We start from the raw sequence: 26086 nt of genomic DNA, 5'->3' as shown, positions 1-26086 counted from the left end.
TACAAGTGTGCGCCACCACGCCCGGCTTTTATTCTTTATTTTGAAACAGGGCCTCATTAAGTATTCGAGCTGTCTACTGGGATTACAAATATGCTCCACCATGCCCTTTTTTGTTTTGTTTTGTTTTTGTGGTGCTGGGGACTGAACCCAGGGGGATTCTACCTCTGAGCTACACACCCAGACCGATTTTTTATTCTTTATTTTGAAAGAGGGTCTAAGTTGCAGAGGACCTCACTTAGCTGAGGCTGGCCACAAACCCAGATCTTCCTGTCTCAGCCTCCCAAGTACTGGAATTACAAGGGTGTACTACCACACTCGGCCTGTGTGTGTGTGTGTGTGTGTGTGTGTGTGTGTGTGTGTGTTACTAGGGATAGAACCCAGGGGCATTCTACCCCCAAGAGATATCCCCACCACTATTTTTTATTCTTTATTTTGAAACAGGGTCTCACTCATTGCAAAGGGCCTCACTAAGTAGCTGAAGCTGGCTTTGAACCTGTGCAATCCTCCTATCTCAGCGTCCCAAATGCTGGGATTACAAGCGTGCGCCACCACATTCAGCCTCTTTTTAAATTTTTTTTAATTTTTATTTTTTAAAATTTTTTGTGGGGCTGGGGCTAGAACCCAGAGGCATTTGACCTCCGAGCTACACCCCCCTACCCAACTTTTTATTCGTTCTTTCTTTCTTTATTTTGGTGGTACTGGGGTTCCTGGAAACCCTTCTACTTCCGGGCTACACTCCCAGACCTATTTTTTTATATTTTTATGTGGAAACAGGGTCTCTTAAGCCAGCGTGGCTGGCTTCGAACCTGCATGATCCTCCTGTCTCCGCCTCCCAAGCGTGAGGATTACAGGCATGCGCCACCATGCCCGGCTTATTCTTTATTTTGAAATAGGGTCTCACTGAGTTGCAAAGGGCCTAAGTAGCTGAGGCTGTCTGTTAACTACGGTCCTCCGGTCTCAGCCTCCCGAATGCTGGGATTACTAGCGTGCCCACCACGGCTCACTCTCTCTCTTTTTTAAATACAGAAAAAAAAAAAAAATGAATACTATGTCAAATAGCATAAACAATGCTGACAGGCAAACTATAAACTGGATAACAAGTTTGCAACAAGTGTTACAGATATGATACCACCATAAAAGGTTCTCATGAAACAAAAACATGAAAAATTACCCCCGAACATCAGAGGGCAAAAATAACGTGAACGTTTTAAGAAAAGCCAACAGTCCAGGAAGACCGGGAACTAAGGTAGAACCTGAATGGAATGGACACTGATCGAACGCTGATTATGGCAGCGTTGCTGGGAAAGGCCTCTGGAGCACTGTTTGCTAATACTGAGCAAGTCGGACAAGCTCCCCGCCCAGGAGCCTTCCCAGGAAGCACCCGCATATTTAGCCGGAGACCTTGTGTCCTGCCACTGTGCACAGCCATATTTATCAGAGGAAGGACTGGAGTTAACCCAGACAGCAATGCCAGGACTTCCTCGGCACACCACGCAGCCGCTGCTGTCAATCAGGCTGTCAAAGGATCAGCACAGTATGGGCGGCCCCCACCGGCGTGGGGAACCTTCCCCAGCTCAAAAGTGTGTGCCTGTCCACCCGTCCTGAGGGCCTCCGCAGTGCCAGGCAGGCCAGTGTGGGGTGGCAGGGCTCCAGAGAGGCAGTGTCAGCCGCGCTGAGCAGGGCAGGGCTGGGGCAGGCCCTGTGGGGGAGGAGACCGCCCTGGGCCTGCCTGAGAGGGCCTGGGGCCAAGGTCAAGGCCTGGGCTGGCAAGCCAGTCAAAGCTTTGATGTCCACAGGGCCCTGGCTTGGCTTAGGAGGACGTTCAGTTCATCTGTGAGGACTCAGGCGGAAGACAGGCTGTATCACCCAGCCCAATCCGGGCCAGGTGGCTCCCAAGCGGAGTCTGTGCTGTCTGCTTCCCCAGACTAGTTTTCAGATGGGTCAACAATTCCTCCTCCTCTTCCTGGCAGCCTTTCCTGGGTCCCTCCCTTCACTCTACCCCCAACACCTGGTGGCATCCCGCAGGACTTGGTAAATACAGGTCCTGCTGCCCTGCACTACACCTCAGCTTCAGGCCTCCCAGAAGCCCCAGAGTGGAGACAAAGGGGGTGTGTGTAGGCAGTTGAGCCACAAGTCCCTGGGCAGGTTAGGAATCCCCTCGGCTAAGGCAGACCAGTGACCCATCCAGCTGGCTGGGGAGGGGCATCTGGGGTGGAGGCCCCTGAGGCAGCTCTTCCTTGGGCTGGGCAATGAGTGCTCTTTCTCTAGGGTGCTCCCGGCAACGGGAAAGGGGCCCCAAGATCGGCCAGTGAGGTCACAAAGCCACACTGTGCCCTTGGGAAGAGACTACTACTGAGGATGAATTTTGACCAAAAGGCTGTGAAATTCCTGGCAAATTTTTACATCAATGGAGGCAGACACTGGACCCACGGCCCCCTGAGGCAGGAGCCACTAGGTCCCACCCAGTACGCTGCGAGGGCGGCGGCGGGGCGGGGCAGTGTGGTGGGGCAGCCGGTGGGCTGGGTGGCCAGTGGCCGTGGGTCTCCTCGCAGGACCGAGGCTGCTGTGCTGTCATGGGGCCCTGAACTGGAGGTAGCCTGGGATGAGATGTGGGCTCCCAAGACAAAGGGGCCCCTGACCGGCCTCAGGTTAGGGGCGAGGACTCCCCGGGAGTGCCTTCCTACCTGCACCAGGACCCTGAGGGAGCTGCGTGAGTGAGGGTCTGGGCCACCCCAGTGCTGGTCTGGGGAGGGCCGGTGGTGCACGGGCCTGCTGGAACCCAGGCCCAGAGCTTGCTTCCTGGGGCCAGTGCTGCAGGAACGCCCCCCGATCCTGACCGACCTGGACGTCCCCGGCCCCACCAAGTACGAGGTGCCCAACGCCTCCCTCCGAGAATCGTCTCCACACCCCCAGTACAGCATGGGCCGCCAGTTCCCAGGCCGAGGTCTGTCCCCTCCCAGCCTCGTCCTTGCCCTGGTAAGGGTGCCCTAGGCCCAAAGCCCTCCCACCTACGATCTGCCCCTCCGCAGAGGGCGGCGGCCGCAGGGCGTGGCAGACCGCCTGGTTCCAGAGCGAAAGTCCTTTCACACAGAAAGCCGACTTTAACAGAGAGCAAAAGGTGGGGGCAGGCTGGGCGGAGCCTGGGGGGGGGAGGTAGGAAGGTGCTGTCTGGTAGGAAGGAGTCAGGGGTGACTCAGCGGCGCTGCGGGGAGGAGGCCCCAAGCCTTGCTTCCTGTCTCCCGCAGTGGCCCTCGCCTGCCGACTACAGGCCGCAGAACCCGTGCGCCATCCCCATGTTCAATGCGGGAGGCCGCGATGGCCCCGCCTCCAGGACACCTGCAGGCCGCCCCCGCCGTGGGCAGCTCCTGGCCTCAGGCCTCTGTGCCCATGCCCTCGTCCCGGTTTCTCCACGGGCGCCGGTCGAGAAGCGCCCCAGCCCCAACACCTACAACATCTTACCTGGCTACCGCCTGAGGAGCCCGCGCTCCCCTGCCTTCTCCATGAGCCGCTCGCTGGGGTTGGCTTCCTGGGTCAGCTCCTGTAAGGAGGCCGAGGTCCAGGCAGGGCGGGATGGGCTGGGGGCAGACTAGGGCCCCAGGGCTCGGGGCTGTTCCCGAGTGCGCTGCTAGCCCCCTCTCTCCGCAGCCACAACCCCAGGACCAGCCACCTACCACGTGGAGGACTGCTACAACTCCCGTTTCCCCTCTGCACCCGGAGTGGTCATCCAGGGCATGCGCAGACCCAAGCGCCACGACACAGGCCCCTTTTGCACTCTCTAGGGCCTGCCGGGCCCAGCCTAGCCCCAGCGCTAATGAGTGGAACTCTGGCCTCCTTTGGGGCTCTCCCAGGCCTGCCTCTGGAACTCCCAGCCCCCTGCTTGGCCTTCTGACTCTGAGCACCCCTGACCCACTCTGCTGGCTGGTGGGCCCTCCCGTGGGCTGTGGGAAAGAAGGGCTCACCCCCAGCCCCTGCTGCCCGTCCCCTTGCTGCAGAGATGCAGTTGGCTCTTCTGAATTGTGTGTTGTGCATGGCTGCCCGCCGCTCGCCCAGCGGGCTATTGTGAAGATGTGGCCCTCTGCTTCCCTGCCCCTCATGGATCTTCCTGTTGAGAGGCTTCCATCTGGCTGCCCCTGCAGAGAGTTCTCTTCCCTAGGGTGGTCTGGATGGCAGCCTTGGGCTAACTCTGAGCCTCCTGGTCTGGGACAGGATGGGAGAGGTCCCTGTGGGCAGTAGGGGACACCCCTACCAGTCATGCCACGCAGGGCAATGTCTATCCTATCTACGCAAGGGTCAGAGGACAAAGATCTGGCTGTTGAGATGGAGCCAGACTCTAGGAGCTGCCCTGAGGTGGGTCAGCCTGTCCAGTCACCAAGGAGTGTCCAGAGGACCACACAGTTTAACATTGCCTGGCCTCACTTCCCCAGGGCCTTGCCTGAAGATCCAGCTGGGCTCAGCCACCTGCACCCTGGGCATCCTTGCCCACGACCACGCAGGCGGACGGACTCCCTGAGCCTTCCCTCGGTAGATCCCTGCATCTGCCCAAGCAGCAGCCTGGTCACCGTCCTGCTCCTCAGCACTGGCCGCGCTCTGCCCTGCAGCGGGCGGTTGCATCCATTCCTCCAGTGACCTCCCTGCAGCTACTGCTCCCCACCCAGGGCCACAGCTTGGCCCAGCAGAGGCCACACCTCTGTGGTTCCTAGCAGCAGCACTGCTTCCTCTCCTGCAGGGCAGACAGGAAGCCCTGGCCTCAGCAGGTGCACCTGTTTCTTCCTCCAGGCCTGCTCCAGCTGGAGGTCCAGCCCCAGTTCATTGTGAGCTTGGCCCCAGGTGGGAACAGGAGTCCTGCTTTGGGCTGCACCACCACAGCCCAGGGGTCCCAAATGGGGGTGGGTAGAAGCAGCTGGGATCATGGAGCAATCCCCTCCAGCTGGGCTGAGGAGGGGGCGCTTCCTGGAGAAGGCAGGCTTTCAAGGATGAGCAAATGTTTGCTGAGCAGCAGGAAAGGAATTCCTAGCAGAGCAAACTCAGCAGCGAAGTCACAGGAGAGAGTGGTGTTGGTGGGGGAGAACACTGGGGAGAGCGGAGTGCGGGCACGCAGCAGCAGGGAGCCAGCAGCCCAGGATAGGCTTCCCGCCCTGCCGCGGACAAGGGCAGTGCAGACTCTGGACTCACAGCTCGGAGAGTGTGCACCGCGCTAGCCAGGGGTTAAATCCCAGTGCCGAGATGACGGTGATGGCTTGTGTCCCACTGTGTGCACAGGTCTCACCCTGGTGCCGCTGCAGCCTCATTTAGGTTTTATTTATTGGTACTGGGGATTGAACCCAGAGGCATTCAGCCTCCGGGTTTTACCCCCAGCCCGATTGTATTTATTTGGAAACAGGCTCTTGCTAAATTGCCAAGGCTTCCTGTCTCAGCCTCCCAAGTACTGGGATTACAAGCCCGCGCGGGCGCTCGTTCAGGTTTTAGTCTGCGACCAGCCTTCGGCGTGAGCTGCGTCCCCGTTTTACCTGGAGGAGGGCAAGTTTAAAGGTCATTCTGTTCTAAGCCTAGGGGCCTCCTAGGGCGGCGACGTGACTCTTCCTCAAAGCAAAAGCACTCTAAACCTCAGGAGGCTGCTGTGAGATCAGGAACAGGGCTGTTCGTCCTAAGCAAACAACTTTTCTTGGAATAAGAAGTCAGTTTGCAGTCCGTGAGGCAGGAGCCTGGTCAGCAGAGCCCGCGGCCTCCCGCCCCCGCCCGCTTCCTTTAGCTTCGGAGCTCCCGAGGCCCGGGCAGGGGCGGGGGGCGGGGCTGCGTCGGGGGCGGGGCCAGGGCGGCCGTCACTCCGCCGCGCTCCCCGCTGAGTCACCGCCCGGAACCCGCGAGCCGCCGCGCCAGCGTTTCCCCGGGGCCGGTTGGCGGGCGGACCGGGCTGTGCGGGGCGGAAGTGGGCGGGGCGGGCCGGTGCGGAGCTGCGCCGAGGCGCGACCTGCAGAGCTGGAGGCGGCGGGGGAGCGGGCCTCGGGCGGCCCCCGGGGCCCGGCGGAGCGGGCTTCGGGGGCTCCTGCGGCGCCCGCGGCTGCGCCGGGCGAGCGGGGCGGGGATGGGGCTCCGAGCCGGGCGGCCGCGGGGGCCTCGGCCATGTTCGCGGGACTGCAGGACCTGGGCGTGGCCAACGGCGAGGACCTGAAGGAGACCCTGACCAACTGCACGGAGCCGCTGAAGGCCATCGAGCAGTTCCAGGTGGGTGGGCCGCCTGTGCGGGACGCCCCGAGCCGGGAGCACGCTCAGAGCCTGCGGGTGCCGGGGAGCCGCTGGGGACGTCGGGGGAGATGCCTGAGTACCCCAGCCACCGGGGTTACGCGGCAGAGTTGGCTGTGCCCGAAACTCACCCGAGCTGACAGACAGCTGCTTCTGCAGACAGAGAATGGCGTGCTGCTGCCCTCCCTGCAGTCGGCCCTGCCTTTCCTGGACCTGCACGGGACGCCCCGGCTGGAGTTCCACCAGTCAGTGTTTGACGAGCTGCGGGACAAACTTCTGGAGCGAGTGTCAGCCATCGCTTCAGAGGGGAAGGCAGAGGAAAGGTAGGTCCCCACCTGCGACCGTGAGAAAGTGGCCGTGCCACCCCTCGGCCTGGGAATGGGCCGGGCAGCTTTGATGGTCCTCTGGGCCGCACATCCCGGCTTGTAGAGGTGGCCTGGGACTGTGTTCGCGGAACCTCCTCCACCGAGTACCCTGCATGTGGAGACCCACTCCCTCAGTCCTGCAAGTCTTCCCAGGTACAAGAAGCTGGAGGATCTTCTGGAGAAGAGCTTCTCTCTGGTTAAGATGCCATCCCTGCAGCCTGTGGTGATGTGCGTCATGAAACACCTGCCCAAGGTGAGACTGCGGGGCCGGCCTTCGCCAGGGAGCCGGTGTGCCCGGAAGGAAGTGCTGCCTGGCCAGCTTGCTTGCACGCCCTTGGTTGGCGGCAGTCTGACTGCACTTGGTCCAGGCAGCCAGCTGGCTGTCCAGGAAGGTTTCACCGATTGCATGGTGAAATGTTCTCTGCTAGCTTCTCCCAGATGAGCACAGGGAGACCAAAGCTGGGCTTTCCAGTTGGGCTGTGGGATTTACCTGCACCGGCTGGGGTCTGAGGCCAGTCAGTTTCCCTCGTGGGGTGCGGCTGGCTACAGTTGTTGTCTGTGGACAGCTAAGGCCTCTTGGCCAAGCCTGAGGGTCACCCAAGACACCGGCGCCATTCCCAGGGAGCTGCAATGTTTTGTGTTTGCCCTGTAGGTTCCTGAGAAGAAGCTGAAGCTGGTGATGGCTGACAAGGAGCTGTACCGAGCCTGTGCTGTGGAGGTGAAACGGCAGATCTGGCAGGACAACCAGGCGCTGTTTGGGGATGAAGTCTCACCACTGCTCAAACAGTACATCCTGGAGAAGGAGAGCGCGCTCTTCAGCACAGAGCTGTCTGTCCTGCACAACTTCTTCAGTCCTTCCCCTAAGACCAGGCGCCAGGGAGAGGTGAGGGGAGGTGGGGGAGCGAGGTCTTGTGTGGGACAGCTTCTGGGTGGCCAGCAGCTCCCCTGTTGTCTCTGAGTGCATGGGTTGTTCTTCTGAAAGCATGGTGTATACACGTGGCTGAAAAAGAAGGTTGGTTAAGCCGGGCGTGGTGGCGCATGTCTGTGGTCCCAGTACTTAGGAGGCTGCGACAGGCAGATTCGAGGACAGTCTCATCAAGTAGTGAGACTCTGTCTCAAAATAAAAATAGGCCTGGGGGTGTAGCTTAGAAGAATGCCCCTGAGTTCAATCCCTAGTACCACAAAAAAAAAAAAAAAAAAAAAAAGGAAGAAAATAAAAAGGTTGAGCCGGGTATGGTGGTGCATGCTTGTAATCTCAGCATTTGGGAGGCTGGGACTGGAGGATGCGGTTCAAGGACAGCCTCAGCTACTATTTAGTGAGGCCCTTTGCAACTCGGTGAGACGCTTTTTCAAAATCAAGAATAAAAAATAGGGCCGGGAGTGATGCTCGGAGGTAGAATGCCCCTGGGTTCCATCCTCAGTACCACAAAAAGAAAACAAAGAAATGGTTGGTTAGTTCTGTTTGCTTTTCAGTGAGGTGGTATGGGAACAGAGTTAAAATGTACAGATAACAGCCGGGCGTGGTCGCGCACGCTTGTAATCCCCACGCTTGGGAGGCTGAGACAGGAGGATCGCACGGGTTCAAAGCCAGCCTCAGCTACTTAGTGAGGCTCTCAGCAACTTAGTGAGACCCTGTTTCCAAATAAAATATAAAAAAGGTCTGGGAGTATAGCCCGGAGGTAGAAAGCCTCTGGGTTCCACCCCCAGTACCACCAAAAAGAAAAAAAAAAAAAAAAAAAATCTACAGATAGGCCAGGTGTGAAGGCGCATGCTTGTGATCCCAGTACTTGAGAGGCTGAGACAGGAGGATCTGGGTTCTGGGTTCTCAGCTGGGTTCTTTTTTTTTTTTTTTTTTTTTTTTTTTGCGGGTCTGGGGATGGAACCCAGGGGCATTTGACCTCTGAGCTACACCCCCTGCCCTATTTTTATTCTTTTTTTTTGTGTGTGTGGTACTGGGGTTCCTGGAAGCCCTTCTACCTCCGGGCTACACTCCCAGACCTATTTTAACATTTTTATTTGGAAACAGGGTCTCCTAAGCCAGCGCCCGCGGCTGGCTTCGAACCTGCGCGATCCTCCTGTCTCTGCCTCCCAAGCACGGGGATTACAAGCGTGCGCCACCACGCCCGGCTTATTCTTTATTTTGAAACCAGGTCTCACTGAGTTGCAGAGAGCCTCACTAAGTAGCTGAGGCTGTCCGTGAACCGCGATCCTCCTGTCTCAGCCTCCCAATGCTGGGATGACAAGTGTGCGCCACCACCACGCCCGGCTCGTCCTTGTTTTGTTGGGGCATATCCTCAAAAAACCTTGGCCTAAGCTTTTAGAGTCTGGATACCCCTGACATTTGTTTGGACTTCAGTGCTTCCAGGCTGGATATAGAATGGTAGTTCCCCATGCCTGAGGCCCTGCTTGTCCTCTGGCATCCGCTTCTGCACACCTCTGAAAGGCTCTGGGTCCTGGTACTTTGTCGGTGGCCTGCTCTTCCCTCTGGAAGCTTTGCATCCTGGCATCAGGCTAACATCACCCTGCGGGCTGGGGTGAGGGACAGCTGTTTGTGCTGCGGGTTCTGTGCGCAGCCGGCTTGAGCAGGCAGCCCTGCTTTGCTTTGCCCCTTCTTGTGTCTGACGCGGCAGGGTCGGTGGTCAGAGTTGGCGTGTCAGCCATCCTTGTTAGCAGTGCCAGTTTCTGTGTGCCAGTGTCTGAGGGCACTGTGTGGGGATGATTTGGGTGCTATCTGCAGCGAGGACCATGTGCCTGAGACAGGCGCCTGTAGCCTGAGTGGGGTCCTGAGATACCGTCCCTCGCCACCCTGTGGTGGGTGCAGTCAAGTGCCTTCGGCCATTCTGCTATCTACTTCCTGGGCTCGGCTTGAGTGTCCCTTCACACCGTGGGCTGACGTCTATGAATCACGTCCAGTTAGCGTGGAGTGGAGCCTTGTGTTGCCATCAGCACCACATTGGCTGTTTGGAAGAAGAGTGAGGAGGGTGACCCCCACCAAGGGAGTGGGCACCCGCTTACCGCACAGGCCTCCCGCAGGGGGTAGAGGAGAACTGGTTGGTGTTTGCATTCCGCACTCCAGGGGTCTTGGCCTGGGCTCTGGCCTGGGTGCTGGTGGTGGGATGAGGGATAACCATGGAGCAGGCTGCCTCAGTAGAGGGCAGCAATGCCTCGCAGCCAGGCCCTGAGTGGGGTCGGCACAGCTGGGGCCTTCCTTGGGATGGCCACTCAGCACAGCCTCCTGTCCTGGCCGCTGACTTGGCAGGCGAGTGCTCGAGGTCATGGTGGGTCACGGAGAACCCTGGGGATGGATGTGGAGTTCCGGCCCTGAGTGAGAGCCTGCCATCATCCCCAGGGTGCACCTCCCTGCGAAAGGGCGGGCCTCCTGCCAGGAGAAGCCCATCCCCAGGACCCGGGTGGGCCCGAGCACCGTGTTCGCCCTGCAGGTGGTGCAGAAGCTCACGCAGATGGTGGGGAAGAGCGTGAAGCTGTACGACATGGTGCTGCAGTTCCTGCGCACGCTCTTCCTGCGCACCCGGAACGTGCACTACTGCACGCTGCGGGCCGAGCTGCTCATGTCCCTGCACGACCTGGATGTCGGCGACATCTGCACCGTGGACCCCTGCCACAAGGTAGGGCGTGCACCGCGTCCTCCCTGGCCCTGCTCCGCCCAGGGCAGCCCGCTCACGAGCTCTGCTCGTACATGCAGCGAGTGTGTGCCAGCCCCTCCGTGCCCTGCCCTGCAGACCCCTCTGGGCCTCTTGTGTGTGGTACTGGGATTGCTTCTCTGACACCCCCAATCCTGTTTTATTTTTTGTTCTGAAACAAGATATTGCTAAGTTGCTGAGGCTGGCCCTAAGCCTGCAGTCCTCCTGCCTCAGCCTCCAGGCCTGGGATTTCAGGCATGTGCCACCTGCTTGGCTGCGTCTGGACCTCAGAGCCCCCTTAGCTGGTTTAACCTTCTCTGCTCCCAGTGGACGCAGCCCCACAGCTGCCCTGGAACCTCTGTCTTTCCAGCTGGCAGCCCTCCACTGCCCCAGAGCCCTTGGGCCTACTGACTGGCAGCAACTGGGGTGTTCTAGAAATGGGCTTTTCTGCGCTTCTCCCCTATAATATGGTAGGGCAGTCTTGAGACTGTCTCCTGGGAACTGTGTGGTGTTCACCTCCATGGGGTGGGCAGGAGGAGTCCCTTTTAGAGAAGCCAGGCTCCTGTCTCCCTCCAGGGAGGACACCCCTGCTTCCTGCGAGTCCCGGGTCCCCAGAAGGGCTCTCGCACCTCGGTCCACACCATGTTCTCTCTGGACGCTAAGGGCGGGTACCAGGGTCACTTCTCTTTGTCCATGTGTGTTGGGTGAGTGACAAGACCCTCAGCTTGTCCAGCAGTCTGCGGCGCGGCCTTCCTGGCCTAGCACGGCGCCTGGTGCGTTGCCGTCCTCCCTGTCTGGTGACCCGGGGGTCCTGGGTGGGGCTTTGGGCCCTGTCTGTTTGTGTCTGCCTCTGCCCTGTACTCAGCCCTGCAGTGCTCGCAGCCTGGCAGACAGTGGCCGACCCTGAACGCAGGGCCGGGGACCGAGGCTGTCTGTAGGGCCTTGTCTTTGGCCATCTTGGGTCCTGTCCCTCCCTGATTGTGCACCTCCTCCCTCCAGTTCACCTGGTGCCTGGACGCCTGTATTCGAGAGCGATTCGTGGACAGCAAGAGAGCCCGGGAGCTCCAGGGATTTCTTGACGGAGTGAAGAAGGGGCAGGAGCAGGTCCTGGGGTGAGGGTCAGCTCTGGAGGGCTCCGCCCTCGGACCCGCTTACAGGTGTCCAGTGGGGCGTGCTGTCCTGCCCTTGCCAGGGGGGCTTCTTCCAGTGTGTTGGGAGGGTGGTAGAGGCTGGGTAACCAAGTGCCACATCTACACAGATGTGGGCCAGGGGCTGGTGTCCGCAGCAGCGTGGGCTGCTTTAGGCTGAAGGATGGCTCCCGGTGCTCTCCGATGGCATGGAGGCACGGTGCTGGCATGGAGGCACAGTGCTGGCATGGAGGCACGGTGCTGGCATGGAGGCACGGTGCTGGCATGGAGGCACAGTGCTGTGTGCTGTACAGCCCCCCCACCCCTTCCTGTTGAATCTGTCTGGGGCTGGCTGGCTGAATTCAATCTGGGCCAGGTTTTCAGAAACAAAGCATGTCCTTTTTTTATTTCGAATTTTCTTTTTGTGGTACTGGGGACTGATCCTAGGGACTTTCTACCTCTGAACTACACTGCAGCCCTATTTTATTTTTATTTTGGGACAGGTGTCACTTGCTATGTTGCTGAAGCTGGCCTTGAACCTGCGATCCTCCTGTCCCAGCCTCTCGAGTACGTGGATTAGAGCATGTGCCAACACACCTGGCCTTATTATTTTTTTGTGTGTGTGGTAGTTGATAAGGAACCCAGGGGCATTCTACCTCCGAGCTAAACCCCCCCAGCCCTATTTTTTATTCTTCATCTTGAAATAGGGTCTTACTGAGTTGCAAAGGGCCTCACTAGGTAGCTGAGGCTGTTCATGAACTGCGATCTTCCTATCTCAGCCTCCCAAATGCTGGGATTACAAGCATGCACCACCCTATCTGGCTTTTTTTTTTTTTTTTTTTTTTTGTGGGTCTGGGGATGAAATTGAGGGGTATTCAACCTCCAAGCTACACCCCCTCAGCAAATAGCTGAGGCTGTCTGAGAACTGCTATCCTCCTATCTCAGCCTTCCGAATGCTGGGCTTTTTGAATGCTGGGATTTTATTTATTTATTTATTTATTTATTTGTGGTACTGGGGTTCCTGGAAACCCTTCTACCTTCAGGCTACACTCCAAGACCTATTTTATATATTTTTAAAATTTGGAAACAGGGTCTCTTAAGCCAGTGCAGCTGGCTTCGAACCTGCACTATCCTCCTGTCTTCGCCTCCCAAGCGCGGGGATTACAAGCGTGCCCACCACGCCCGGCAATGCTGGGATTTGAAAGCTGGGATTACAAGCATGTGCCACTATACCTGGCTCAGCTAAATTTTTTTAAACATCCTAATTGTTTAAAAGATCTTTGAGGCCAGGCGTGGTGGCGCACACTTGTAATCCCCGCACTTGGGAGGCTGAGACAGGAGGATCGCATAGGTTCGAAGCCAGCCTCAGCTACTTAGTGAGGCTCTCAGCAACTTAGACCCTGTTTCCAAATAAAATATAAAATAGGTCTGGGAGGATAGCCCGGAGGTAGAAAACCTCTGGGTTCCACCCCAGTACCACAAGAAAAAAAAAAAAAATTAAAAGATCTTTGAGGCCTGGCATGGTGGCGCATGCTTATAATCCCCACACTTGGGAGGTGGAGACAGGAGGATTGTTCAGGTTCGAAGCCAGCCACACTGACTTAAGAGACCCTGTTTCCAAAAATAAAAAAGTATAAAATAGGTCTGGGAGTGTAGCCTGGAAGTAGAAGGGCTTCCAGGAACCCCAGTACCACCAAAAAAAGAAAGAAAATGTGACTAGGGCTGTTAACTCAGAAGTAGAATGCCCCTGGGTTCAATCCCCAGTGTCAGAAATCAATAAATAAATAGATAAATAAGGTCTTTGAGTAAGTTAAGGATGAATTATGAACTTTTACGGTATGGAGAAATCCAGAACAGGATCTGTTTGCCCATGTGGAACAGGAGCCATTCGTGGGACCAGCACCCGGGCTCGCAGCCCGCCGGGGTGGGAGGGCGGGCTCCCCGGGTAGCACTGACGGCTGCTTCCCTCCAGGGACTTGTCCATGATCCTCTGTGACCCTTTCGCCATTAATACGCTTTCGCTGAGCACCATCCGGCACCTGCAGGAGCTGGTCAGCCAGGAGACGCTGCCCAGGGTGAGCACACGCTGGCCTGGGCACGCGGTCCCTACGTGTGAGGTTGGGTTTCTCTCTGGTTGGTGGCACCTGGGAGCTGCGGTCATGGGCCTGGGTTCTGGGCCATGGACAGCAGAGACCGGCTGCTCATTGAGTGGGGTCCGAGACCGGCACAGCCCTGGCGAGCTCCACCGAGGCCCGTTTCCCTGCAGGACAGCCCTGACCTCCTCCTGCTGCTCAGGTTGCTGGCCCTGGGCCAGGGGGCATGGGACTTGATTGACAGCCAGGTCTTCAAGGAGCCTAAGATGGTACGGAACCCCCGGGACGTGCGAGGCTGGCCCCTGGGTCCTGGAGCCGTGCTCCTGGGTCTTCCTATTGGAGACACGCAGCAAGGAGGTGTTTGGGTGGACGGGCTGGCCACAGTGTGTGGCTGCTCCCTGAACACGGGCCCAGAGGTGTCTGTGTGGTCATGACGTCGCAGTGGGCAAGGCTCTCAGGAAGCGTTAAGAAAGGCGGGCCCGGGGGAGTTGCGGGGCAGGGCTCGGGCAGGGCAGCGCCGTGGCTGCGGGCTCAGGGCCTCTCCCCGCAGGAGCCAGAGCTCATCACCAAGTTCTTGCCGACGCTCATGTCCCTCGTGGTGGAGGACTACACGTTCACCGTGGATCAGAAGCTTCCAGCCGAGGAGAAGGCCCCAGTGCAGTATCCCAGTTCCCTTCCTGAGAGTTTCACCAAGTAGGAGAGGGGCCGGGGAGGGCCGGGAGGGGCCGGGCTGGGCAGGGCTGACCGGGGCCGCGCCCCCCGCCCAGGTTCCTGCAGGAGCAGCGCACGGCCTGCGAGGTCGGGCTCTACTACGTCCTGCACATCACCAAGCAGCGGAACAAGAACGCGCTCCTGCGCCTGCTGCCGGGGCTCGGTGAGTCCCTGCGCCGCCGGGCTCCAGAGCGCGGCCCGATTTGTTCTGTGTGTTTATGGTACTGGGGTTGAACCCAGAGGCATTCTACCTCCAAGTTATACTCCCAGCCCAATTTTATTTCTTATTTGGAAACAGTCTCGCAAAGTTGCTGAGGCTGGCTTCAAACCTGTGATCCTCCTGTCTCCGCTTCCCAAGTACTGGGATTACAAGTGTGCCCACCACACCTGGCCTGCTTTTATTTGGAAACAGGGTCTTCCTAAGTCCCTGAGACTGCTTTTGAACCAACTATCCTCCTGTCTCAGCCTCCCAAGTACTAGGATTACAGGCAAACCTGGTTCTGTTTTTTATTTTATTTTTTTGTGGTGCTGGGAATTAAACCCAGGGTGTTCTACTTCCAAGCTACATCTACAACCCTTTTATTTTTTTGCTTTGAAACAGGGTCTTGCTCGGTTACTGAGAGTCTCACTGAGTTGGTAAGACTGATCTTGAACCTGTGATCCTTCTGGCTCAGCCTTCCAAGTACTGGAACTACAGGCATGTGCCACCACACCTGGCCCTATTTTTTAATTTTTATGTTGAAACTTGGTCTTACTGAATTACTGAGGCTCTCGATAAGTTGCTGAAGCTAGCCTTGAACCTTTGGTCCTCCTGGCTCAACCTCCCAAATACTGGGATTTCAAGGCATGCGCCACTGCATCCAGCTAGCCACTCCTGGGTCCAGTGTCCCTGGGTGGCACCCTGCCTCCGCCGTGGAGTGGCTGGCACCCGCACCCTATGGGCTGTGGTCTGGCTTTCGGTTGTTGCTTTGTGGGTTTTCTGGGCTGGGGTCAGTTCAGACCAGGCCCCTCGCTGTTGGGCAGAGCCGTCAGCTGTCCCGCCTGGGGAACTCTCCCGCATCTGGGCCCTGTTCAGGGTCCAGGAGGAGCCTCTTGGCCTTGGCCAGGGCCATGGGACAGGCTGGGTGGGCCAACCTGCTGTTGCTTGCAGTGGAGACCTTTGGCGACCTGGCCTTCAGCGACATCTTCCTTCACCTGCTCACCGGGAGCCTGGCGCTGCTGGCTGACGAGTTTGCCCTGGAGGATTTCTGCAGCAGCCTCTTCGATGGCTTCTTCCTCACTGCCTCGCCCAGGTAAGCTGCTCAGCAGGGGCCGCAGGTGGGTCTGGGACGCCTGGGCTGCAACACCCAGGCGTTGGCCGGACTGAGTCCGTGTGGAAGAGCTTGAGCGGGGCCTGGAAGGCAGCAGAGCCTACAGGCCCAGTCCCAGCTCAACAGGCCCTAGCCCTTCCAGGAAGGAGAACGTCCATCGGCACGTGCTGCGGCTCCTCCTTCACCTGCACCCCAGGGTGGCACCATCCAAGCTGGAGGCTTTGCAGAAGGTGCTGGAGCCCACAGGCCAGGTGGGTGGCTACCCCCACCTGTGGCGCTGCCTGCGCCGGGGTCTGGGCCGTTCCGGCCACAGGTGTTTTTGCCTTGGCCGCGTCTGCCTCGTGTACGGGCGCCCTGCCTCGTGTGCCCCTGGGCTGCCCCTGCGCGTGGCCAGCCCCCTATTTTGCCTCTGCCTGCAGAGCTGCGAGGCGGTGAAGGAGCTTTACTCCCAGCTCGGGGAGAAACTGGAGCAGCTGGACCAGCGGAAGCCCAGCCCAGCCCAGGCCGCGGAGCCACAGGCCCTGGAGCTGCCCCTCCCCAGTGTGTCCACCCCAGCTGGGCTCTGAGGGACTGAGGGCAGGGGCACCCTGGACCACCAGCGGGGAGCTAGGGCCCTGGCCTGCCCTTTTGGTGCAGGCTCTGGCTTCCAGGCGCGGAGCTGGCCTGGGGGCACCTGCCCGCCTCCCCTAGGCCACGGTGGAAAGCTTGTTCCTGCCGCGGGCAGTGTGGCTTTCCTAGCCCTAGCAGAGAGGGCAGTGGTTGGGTTTAGGAAAAACCAGTTTTTCAAGGGGAGAGAGTGAGGGTGAGGGCAGGCCTAGGGAGGAGCCGCAGCTGCGTGGGCCCAAACAGGTTTGCCCACAGCCGCGCGTCTGCTCCTGTCTCCACCTCCACGGCTCTCGTGGGGGACGTTGTGCAGGGGCACTGTTCTCGTTGACGAGGCCCTGCGGGTGGCCCCGCCTGCCCGCAGCATCCCACCTCAGTGCAACCCCAGTACAGAGAGCTGCTTGCCCAACTGCCCCGGGGACCCTCAAGTGGAGGACAGTGGGTACACACAGGGAAGTCTCCACTTTTGTAAATAAAAGACATTTTGGTAAATCCGGTAGATGAGATGTTTCTGTGCTTGCACTTGGGGTTGGTTGGAGCTCAGGGTGGAAACAAGTATTCTCATGGGGCCCTGAGTCTTGCTGCCCCCTCTGTGGGCCCCGGTCTGAACTGCCAGGCAGCCCCAGCCCTAGGTAAAGTAAAGCGCTGGCCCAAGTCACAAGAGGCGTCAGGGCCCAGGTAGACCAGCTGGTCAGGTAAGTCATGCCCCACACGGGAGGGAGCCGAGGCCCAGGCGCAGTGCTGGAGTGCTTCTGAGCAGGTGAGACTGCAGCTGGGGGCAGCTCGGTCAGTGCCAGAGGACTCGGGACAGCTGGCCACTGTGTGTCCTTGGTGACACCAGTCGGGATGGACAGGGTGGCTGGTCTGGGTTGGGGATGCCTAGCCTGTGCCGCCTTTCCCATTCAGGAGCAAGCTAGGCTGGCACACACTTATAATCCCAGCACTTGGGAACCTGAGGCAAGAGGATTGTAGGTTTGCAGCCAGCCTCAGCTACCCACTGGGGCTCTGCAACCTAGTGAGACCCCATTTCAAAATAAAGAATAAGGAATTGGGCTGGGAGTGCAGCTCAGAGATAGAATGCCCCTGCATTCAGTCATCAGTACTGAAAAAAAAAGTAAGAGTGAAAAACAGTGTACCTGGGCCGATGGGCCATCACCAGGCGGGGTGGGGAGTGGGCAGGGGTGCCCAGCTGCCCAGGGAGGACTGGGTGCAAAGGGCCTGTGTCATTTTGTCTTCTGTTGGCAGTAATGCACTTACATAGTGAAGGGGGTGTTACACAGAAATCGGCTCTGCTTCAGCTCATCCCAGGCCTGGGGCACAGTGAGTGCATGCGGGCCCTTTGTTTCCTCTTTCCCAGGGTGCTCTACCACTGACTTACACTCCCCCGACCCCCGTGTGGTGCTGGGGATGGAACCCAGGGGTCTTCTACCTCTGGACTATACCCCAAGACCTGTTTTATTATTTGCTTATTAATTTCTTTATTGATTGATACCGGGGATTGAACCCAGGGTCATTCTACCTTCAAGCTACACCCCCAGCCAAATTTTATTTTTATTTTTATTTTGAAACGGTCTCACTAGGATGATGAGAGCCTCACTACTTGCTGAGGCTGTCCTTGAACTCCTGGTCCTCCTGTCAGTTTCCCAAGTACTGGGATTACAAGTGTATACCACTGCCTGTTTTTGTTTTTTTTTTCATCTGCCACTTGAAGCCTGCCTCAGCCCCCCCCCCCCCCCGCATCCTCATACTGAAGGCAGGAGGAAGCCAGGCCAGTTCCAGGGCTCAGGTTTACCTTTGACCCTGTGGAGCGAGCCCTCTGGATAGGTTACTCAAGTCCCGTCTCTCTTCAGCACTCCTCACCCCAGGATGGAGCTCTGCACCACAGGGCTGGCAGGTCAGCCTCTGACAGAAGCATCTGGCTGGCCCTGGGCCCCCGTGGAGGCTGGCCCGTCACAGGGTCTGCTCCGCTGCATCTGACCCTCTGGGCCCAGGGGGCCTGGGGACCAGGAGCCTGTGGCTCCTAAAAGACCCTGTGTGGGGCTCCTGCTGGGCATTCTGTATGTTGAGTCAGTGCAGGTGGATGGAGGGGTCTCTAGAGCCAGAGGGCTTAGGAGTGCCTGGCCTGGATGCTGTAGCAGCCCCAGTTGGTTAAATGACCAGAGACAGACATTTGGCCTTGGCCAGTCCCCAGAAGGTGGTGAGGCTGCAGCTGGGTCTGAGAGAAAGCAGCTCCCTTCCACGAGGGGAGTCACCAGGGCCAACCAGGCAGGCCCCTTTGGCAGAGAGGGATGGGGTAGGGACTGGCCATGGGCAAGCAGGTGGCAGCAGGGTCTGGACCAGTTGTGTTCTGTTTTCCTGTCCCCCGCCCATAGCCTGAGCCACAGGTGGGTTCTATCTCCAGCCCTAGGACTTGTGACCCAGGGTGTCCTGTCTTGGGGGAGGGGGTCCAGGCAAAGGAAGGAAGACCTGGTAGAGGAGGGGGTGAGAAAGGGGCAGAGAGAGGAAAGGGAAGGGTTTGGGTGGACAGAAGACCCTCCCCTCTTATTCATAGGCAGCCTGAGCTCAGTGGGCCCTGGGGGTCAGGTGGAGAGGACATGTCCTGGGGCGGCAGGGGTCCTTGGAGGAGAGGCTAGGTGCAAGGTGGGCAGGGGTGCAGAGGAGGGGCCTCGACCTGCCAGGGCTGCCAAGGGGGCTGTGCTACTAGAGAGGGAGCTGGACAGGCGGGGGCCTCTCAGCGCCTCTGTCCAGCCTTAGTCCCGCCCGGCCGCACCCCTGACTCACTTCCTTTGCATGGAGCGGAAACCTCCCCGGAGCTTCCTCTGCCTGGGAGGGTAGGAGGCTCCTGGGACCCGCAGGTGTCTGCCGCTGTCCCTCCAGGCCTGAGCTGGTCCAGGAGGCCCCTGACTCATCTCAGAGGGAGACTGCGTTTCCTGCTTCCCCAGCTGAGCCGCAGGGTGCGCGGGTGCAGCTGGGGAGCTGAGGCGGCTTCAGGTAGGGGTGGGCTGGAGGCCAGGGGCTCTGGCCAGCGGCTTGGGCCAGCCTCTCCATCGGGTCGGCCTTCCCTCCTGGGCTTTTCTTTCTGTTATGCCCCACCCCTGCCGGCATCTGGGGCTCCCTGCTGCTGCTTCACCGGGTGTGTGCACTGGGGGCATGTAGGGAAGCCCCCCATTTGGGGAGTGGGGTGCTGGGAGGCCTGAGCTTAGCACCCCGCAGTGCTGGGCCCATCTCTAAAAGCACAAATGTCTGCGGCCCATTGCCCCTGGGTGTGTGGGAGGTCTCTGACCTGGGGTACTGGGGCCTCTGCTCCCCAGAGGGCCCCGCATGGGAGGGGCCCTGCCGCCTGGCAGTCCCGTAGCAGCTGTGGCCGGGCCGGCTCAGCTTGACCCTTCTTTACCCCTAATCCGTGTGGGTCGGCCAACTCCTCCTCCAGGAAGCCGGGCTGGCCACCCGATAAGCTTCGTGGCCCTCCCCCACGCCACTTCCTCAAGTGGAGGGCGAGGCCGCTAGGGGCGGGCCGGGCCGGAGGGATTTGCCTGGGGCCTCTGGTGCTGGGGGGGGGGGGCCCTCAGGGGTGCTCGGTCGCTGGAGGCCTGGGTTCCAGGGGCCCGGGTGGCGGCCCTCGGGGACGGCGTGGCCGGAGTTCGGAGACCCTGCCGTCCTTCTGTTGCAGGGAGGCGCCCCGCATGCCCGGCGTGCCCCTGGGCCATGGACCGCAGCCCGCACGGCCCGGCCGCAGCGCCCCGCGCCGCGGGCCCGTCGGTGATGGCGCCGGTGCGCGCCGTGCTCCGCCTGCGGCGCCGCGTGGTCCTGCGCCGGCGGCGCCTCCTGCCGCCCGACGCGGGGGCCCCGGGCCAGCCCCGCTTCTTCACCTTCGACGGCCCGGGCGCGCCGTCCTCCCGCACCCCGCGCCGCCCGCGCCGGCGCAGCCGCGTGGTGCTGTACCCGCCGGCCGCGCGCAGGCCCCGGCCGTGCCCGGAGCCGCGGAGCCGCGCGCGGCGCTGCCTGCTGCTGCTCGCCGCCATCGTGGGCTTCCAGGTGCTCAACGCCATCGAGAACCTGGACGACAACGCGCAGCGCTACGACCTGGACGGGCTGGAGGCGGCGCTGCGGCGCGCCGTGCACGGCCAGCCGGCCGCCGTGGGCCGCCTCGTGGCGCTGCTGCGGGACTACCTGGCCACGCACGTGCACGGCCGGCCGCTGCTGCTGGCGCTGCTCGGGCCCAGCGGCGTGGGCAAGAGCCTGGCCGGCCGCCTGCTGGCCGCGCACTTCGGGCCCGCGCTCGCGCTGCAGTACCACGCGCGCCACCACTGCCCGCGGCCGGGCGCCGCGCGGGCCTGCCGCCGGGACCTGGCGCGCCGCGTGGCGGCCGTGGTGGCGCGGGCCGAGCGCGCGGGCGCCACGCCGCTGCTGGTGCTGGACGACGCCGAGCTGCTGCCGCGCGCGCTGCTGGACGAGCTGCACGGCCTGCTGCAGCCCCGGCGCGCGCGGCCCTTCCACGGCGCCATCTGCGTGCTCCTGAGCGGCGCGGGCGGCGCCGAGATCACGCGCTTCGTGCTGCACAACGCCTCGCGCCCCGACGGCGCCCGCCGCGCCCCGGAGGAGCTGCTGGCCGGCCTCCGCGCGCGGCTGGCCCGCGAGCACCCGCTGTGGCAGGCCGCGGCCATCGTGCCCTTCCTGCTGCTGGACAGGCGGGATGTGGTCAGCTGCTTCCGGGACGAGATGGCCGGGGAGGGCTTCTTCCCTGAGCAGGCCCGGGCGGAGCGCCTGGCCGCGCAGCTCCGCTACTACCACGTGGCGGGCCGGGAGTTCGCGGTCACCGGCTGCAAGCAGGTGGTGGCCACCGTGAACCTCTTGTAGCCCGGGGTGGACGCCGTTGGCGGCGCTGGGAGGAAGTCCGGGTGTGGGCCTGGGGGCCGGGGAGGCCGGTGGGGTGGTGGCTCCGCTCTGCGCCGCCCCACTTCTTGTCTGGGGTCAACAGAGGCCAGCCTCCTTCCTGCCCTGAGTCCCCTGGACCCGTGTGCCCAGCATGGCCCACACCTGTATGAGGGCCGTGCCAGCAGCCCCAGGAAGTGGGCATTCGGCTCCCGTGGTACAGATGACCCCAGAGGGCAAGCAACCCCAAGGTCACACAGCTGAGTCCCTAGGGACACTGCTGAACTGTGCACCCAGCTCAGGGGGCGCTCGCAGCAGCCTCCACCCCACACACCCAGTGGCCTCCTGCACACCCCAAGGTCCAGGAGGCCTTCCCAGAGGCCCGGGGCGCCCCTCCCTTCTCACGGGCATGGGAGTTTCCCGTGGAAGGTCAGTGGAATTCTCCAGATGCTCGAGGGGGACCCGGGCCTACGTGGGGAGGCCTGGCCTCTTAGGTCCCCCTCCCCTGGCCGCCAGTCTGCTCCAGAGCCATGAATGGGGTAGGGGAGCCCTGCAGGGACACCCTGGACCCATCACAGGCAGAGCAGGCCGGACTCCTACCCAGTGCTGGGCGGCCTCACCCCCGCCACCCTGGCCCCTTCCTGGCCAGGCTCTACCCCACTGACAGCAGGCAGTGGATGGGATCCCTGCTGCCCGCCCACCTCTGGCGGTGTTTCCAGGAGCCGGACGCTGGCAGCGTTGCCAGGCGGGTGCAGGGCGGACCCCTGCCGGCTGGCCCTTGCCGGCTCAGAGGACGAGGGCAGGGCAGGTCGAGCCGGCTTGGGCACGCCCTTCCAGCACCCAGTGGGCTGTGGAAGGGCCTCGTCCCTGGCGGTGTAGACTGCGGCCTCCGCTCGCGCGTCTGTCTCTGGCGGCCCAGCCCTTCCCTTCCCGCCGGTCCTGGAGAGTCCTGGAGAACCTCCAGACCCCAGCTGCAGGCACTTTCTGCTTCCGGAAGGCCCCGGAGGCCTGCTCCCTGGTGGGCTCCTTGGGCGGCCGCAGTGCCGCCACCTGGTGGCCGCGCCGGGCTCTGCCCTGACCTGGAGAGGGGGCGGCCCAGGGGGCTTGAGAGGGTGCAGAGAGGGGATGTCGCTGCGCGGGGGTCGTGGGAGGCGTCGCTGTGTTAGACAAGCTCAGGCCGCTCCTGGCTCAGCTGGACGCATCTGGCCCAGTGCACACCTGGGAGACTCCCGCCCGCGCCTGTGTGATGCGACGGGGTGGGGGATCTGGGGCGGAGAATGGCCACATCCTGCCCGCACAGCCTCCCTGGGGCTTCCTGGGGCCTGGGGAGCCGAGGGCTGTGGTTTGCAACCCAGGGGTTGGGAGGGGGTGTTGGGGTCCTCCGCACCCCCAGGAGCCCCGGCACCAGCACACAGCACCCACCATGAATGGCAGTGCCCAGCCCAGCTGGTGCGCCTGCAGCACACACCCACAGAGAGCCTGCTTAGGTCTCAAGTCTCAGCCCACCGCCATCTTGTTTTCTTTTTATTTATTTAAAAGAATCTTTCGACGAGGCCAGTTTGTGTGCCTGAGGGGAGTGGGCACTGAGTGCTGTGGGCTCTGTCACGCTTGGGAATAAATTGTGCAGTTCAGACCTGACCACCGACTATTCGGGTTTTTGTCCACTGGACTGTGAATAGTAGGGAAAATCACGTGAAGCCTCTGGATAATGCACAGTTGCCATTTTTTTATTTGTGAGGCCATACCAGATAGATTTTTTTTATTAACCTTTGAGAGGGCAACGGTGCAGGCCCAGCATGCTGGCCAGCAGAGTGTCCAGGAAGCCCATAAACCAAGGAAATAGCTTCTTCAGCTGCCTGGATGGCGCTGAGGGCAGACCGTGGGAAGCGGAGTCGGGGTCTCAAAGGCACGGCTGTCTCCCGTGAGCTGCGTGCAAGGGAATGGCTTGTGTGCGGCGTCCTGGAATCATTCTCTGAAGTGCTCATGGATCATTATGTAGTGACCCCCTTTTTCTTTTTCCTTTTGTGGTGCTAGAGATTTTACCCAGGGGCATTCTAGCTCCGAGTTACATGCCCAACCATATTTTATTGCAGAGGGGTTTACTAAGAAGCTGAGGCTGAAGCCGGAGGTGGTGGCGCACGCTTGTAATCCCAGCATCCGGGAGGCTGAGACCGGAGGATCGCGGTTTGCGGACAGCCTCAGCTACTTAGTGAGGCACCCTGTAACTTATTGAGACCCTGTTTCAAAATAAAGAATAAAAAATAGGGCAGGGGGTGTAGCTCGGAAGTCAAATGCTCCTGAGTTTCATCCCCAGACCCGCAAAAAAAAAAAAAAAAAAGAAGCTGAGGCTGGCCTCCAACTCACAATCCTCCTGCCTTGGCCTTCCAAGCCAAGCGTGGGACTACAAGCGTGCACCACCACCACACCTGGCTGAATCGGTAGCGTTTTTGTTTTTGTGGTAGTGGAGATGGAACCCAGGGGCATTCTACCTCTGAGCTACACCCCCAGTCCTATTTTTTATTCTTTATTTTTGAAACAGGGTCTCACTGAGTTGCAGAGGGCCTCACTAAGTCGATGAGGCTGGCTTCCAATTCACGATCCTCCTGTCTCAGCCTCTCAAGTACTGGGATTACAAGCGTGCGCCACCGCACGTGGCTTGGCTTTTTCTTTAAGTCTATTTTGTCTGATAGTAATGTAGCTAGTCCAATTGTTTATAATTTTATTTATTTTATTTTTGCAGTACTGGGGATGGAACCCAAGGGCATTCTACCTCTGAGCTACACCCCCAGTGCTATTTTTTATTCTTTATTTTGAAACAGGGTTTCACTGAGTTGGAGAGGGCCTCGCTAAGTAGTAGCTGAGGCTGTCCATGAACCCGCATCCTCCTGTCTCAGCTTCCTGAATGCTGGGATTTCAAGCCTTGCCATCATGCTTGGCTTATTTATTTATTTATTTATTATTTAGTGATACTAGGGATTGAATCCAGGGGCATTTTACCTCTGAGCTACATCCCTAGCCCTTTTTTTTTTTTTTTTTTTTTTTTTTTTTTTTTTTTTGCGGGTCTGGGGATGGAACCCAGGGGCGTCCTACCTCCAAGCTACACCCCCTGCCCTATTTTTAATTCTTTATTTTGAAATAGAGTCTCACTGAGTTGTGGAGGGCCTCACTAAGTAGCTGAGGCTGTCCGCGAACCACGATCCTCCGGTCTCAGCCTCCCGAATGCTGGGATTACAAGCTGCGCTGCTATGCCCGGCTTATTTATTTATTTATTTATTTGGTGAACTAGGGATGGAACCCAGGGGCATTCTACCTCTGAGCTATATCCTTAGCCCTATTTTTTATTCTTTATGTTGAAACAGGGCCTCACTAAGTAGCTGAGGCTGCCGCCAACCTGCGATCCGCCTGTCTCAGCCTCTCAAGTACCTGGGATTACAAGTGTACACCACCATGTCTGCTTTGTTGTTTATTTGAAACAGCCTCACTAAGTTGTAAGGGCCTCGTGTTGATGACCCCCCCAAGCCCCACCTCATCTCTGCCGCCCAGTTACTGAGATGCGACACACACCTCAAAGTGCACAAAGCTGAAATATATACATTCTTTTTTTTTTTTTTCACAAAGCAACTGCCCAGACTCACTGCCCAGGTCTGGAATGGCCAGGCCAGTCTCCCAGGATCCCCTGGAGTGCCATCCCTTCAGGAACCTCCTCCCTCTACCCGCCGGGCAATGGCTACCCAGCATTCAAGGGTACATTCATACATTTGCTACTCAAGTTTACAACACTGGTAATGCTCTGGCTTAAGTGGTGTCTTTTTCTAGCCTTCTTGCTTGTTTATTTAAGAAAACAGCTTTAGCTGGACATAATGGCACATGCCTGTAATTCCAGTACTTGGGAGGCTAGGACAGAAGGATCACAAGTTTGAGGCCAGCTCAGCAAGTAATGAGATTCTAATCAACTTAGTGAGACCCTGTTTCAAAATAAATAAAATAGGGCTGGGGGTTTAGCTCAGAGGTAGAATGCCTCTGTGTTCGATCCCTTACCAAAAAGAAAAAAAAAAAAAAAAAAAAAAAGACATGGTGGTAAGCACTTGTGATCCCCGTACTTGGGAGGCTGAGACAGGAGGACCACAGGTTCGCAGCCAGCCTCAGCTACTTAGTGAAGCCCTCCCTGGCTTACTGATACCCTGTTTCAAAATAAAGAATAAAAAAATTGGGCTGGGGTAGCTGGGCCTGGTGACACACACTTGTAATCCCAGCATTTGGGAGGCTGAGACAGGAGGATCACAGTTTGACAGCCTCAGCTACTTAGTGAGGCCCTTTGCAACTCAGTGAGACCCTGTTTCAAAATAAAGAATAAAAAATAGGGCAGGGGCTATAGCCGGAGGTAGAATGCCCCTGGGTTCAATCCCTAGTGCTGAAAAAAAAAAAAATCAGGCTGGGGGTGTAGCTCAGAGTTAGAATGCTCTTGTGTTCAATCTCCAGTACCACACACACACACACACACACACACACACACACACACCACCAACAACAAGAAAAACCCCAGCATTATTGAGCTATTATTTGTATACCATATAATTGATTTTTTTTTTTCTCTTGGTGGTACTGGGGTTCCTGGAAGCCCTTCTACCTCCGGAGGTTCGTGGAGGTTCATGGACAGCCTCAGACCTATTTTTATACTTTTTATTTGGAAACAGGGTCTCTTAAGCCAGCGCAGCTGGCTTCGAACCTGTGCGATCCTCCTGTCTCTGCCTCCCAAGCGCGGGGAGTGTGCCCACCACGCCCGGCTTATAATTGATTTTGTGTGTGTGTGTGTGTGTGTGTGTGTGTGTGTGTGTGTGTGTGTTCCTGGGGATTGAAGCCAGAGGTATTCTACCTCTGAGCTACACCCCCAGGCTAATTTTAATTTTATTTGGAAACAGGGTCTAGTTGCTGAAGCTGGCCTCAAACCTGTGATCCTCCTGTCTCAGCCTCCGGTGTACTGGGCCACTACGCCTGGCACAATGGCCTCATTCTCTGGAGACAGAGACGACTCTGTGGTTTTCCTGTTCCCAGAGTTGTCAACATTTCCGGAAGCGCCGGGGCCCAGCCTCATCATGCCCTGCTCTACCCTCTCCTGCAGCCTCT

At 59.0% G+C, this 26086-nt stretch overlaps 3 protein-coding genes across 3 annotated transcripts; all 3 read left to right on the top strand.

The window, feature by feature from the left end:
- Positions 1–2358: 2358 nt before the first annotated feature.
- STPG3 (sperm-tail PG-rich repeat containing 3) lies at positions 2359–3779 on the top strand (the record flags this gene model as incomplete). The annotated part of the gene is made up of 6 exons (XM_080708423.1): positions 2359–2465; positions 2553–2710; positions 2810–2944; positions 3030–3118; positions 3246–3540; positions 3646–3779. 6 exons carry the CDS (start codon positions 2359–2361, stop codon positions 3777–3779), a joined length of 918 nt encoding a protein of 305 aa, XP_080564549.1.
- Positions 3780–6120: 2341 nt separating this feature from the next.
- NELFB (negative elongation factor complex member B) lies at positions 6121–16053 on the top strand (the record flags this gene model as incomplete). Its single annotated transcript, XM_080708395.1, has 13 exons — positions 6121–6222; positions 6400–6563; positions 6759–6858; positions 7258–7488; positions 10046–10231; positions 11246–11358; positions 13346–13448; positions 13640–13735; positions 14017–14159; positions 14234–14340; positions 15328–15469; positions 15630–15738; positions 15907–16053. The coding sequence occupies 13 exons, from the start codon at positions 6121–6123 to the stop codon at positions 16051–16053; spliced, it is 1743 nt and encodes a 580-aa protein (XP_080564521.1).
- Positions 16054–19795: 3742 nt separating this feature from the next.
- TOR4A (torsin family 4 member A) lies at positions 19796–20947 on the top strand (the record flags this gene model as incomplete). Its single annotated transcript, XM_080709454.1, has 1 exon — positions 19796–20947. The coding sequence occupies one exon, from the start codon at positions 19796–19798 to the stop codon at positions 20945–20947; it is 1152 nt and encodes a 383-aa protein (XP_080565580.1).
- Between the last annotated feature and the right edge of the window lie 5139 nt (positions 20948–26086).

Source organism: Muscardinus avellanarius (assembly GCF_963383645.1).
Source record: "Muscardinus avellanarius genome assembly, chromosome: 13".
In the NCBI taxonomy this organism is placed as follows: domain Eukaryota; kingdom Metazoa; phylum Chordata; class Mammalia; order Rodentia; family Gliridae; genus Muscardinus; species Muscardinus avellanarius.
The sequence above is the reverse complement of the archived record's forward strand: the minus strand, read 5'-3'. Positions and strand labels throughout refer to the sequence as shown.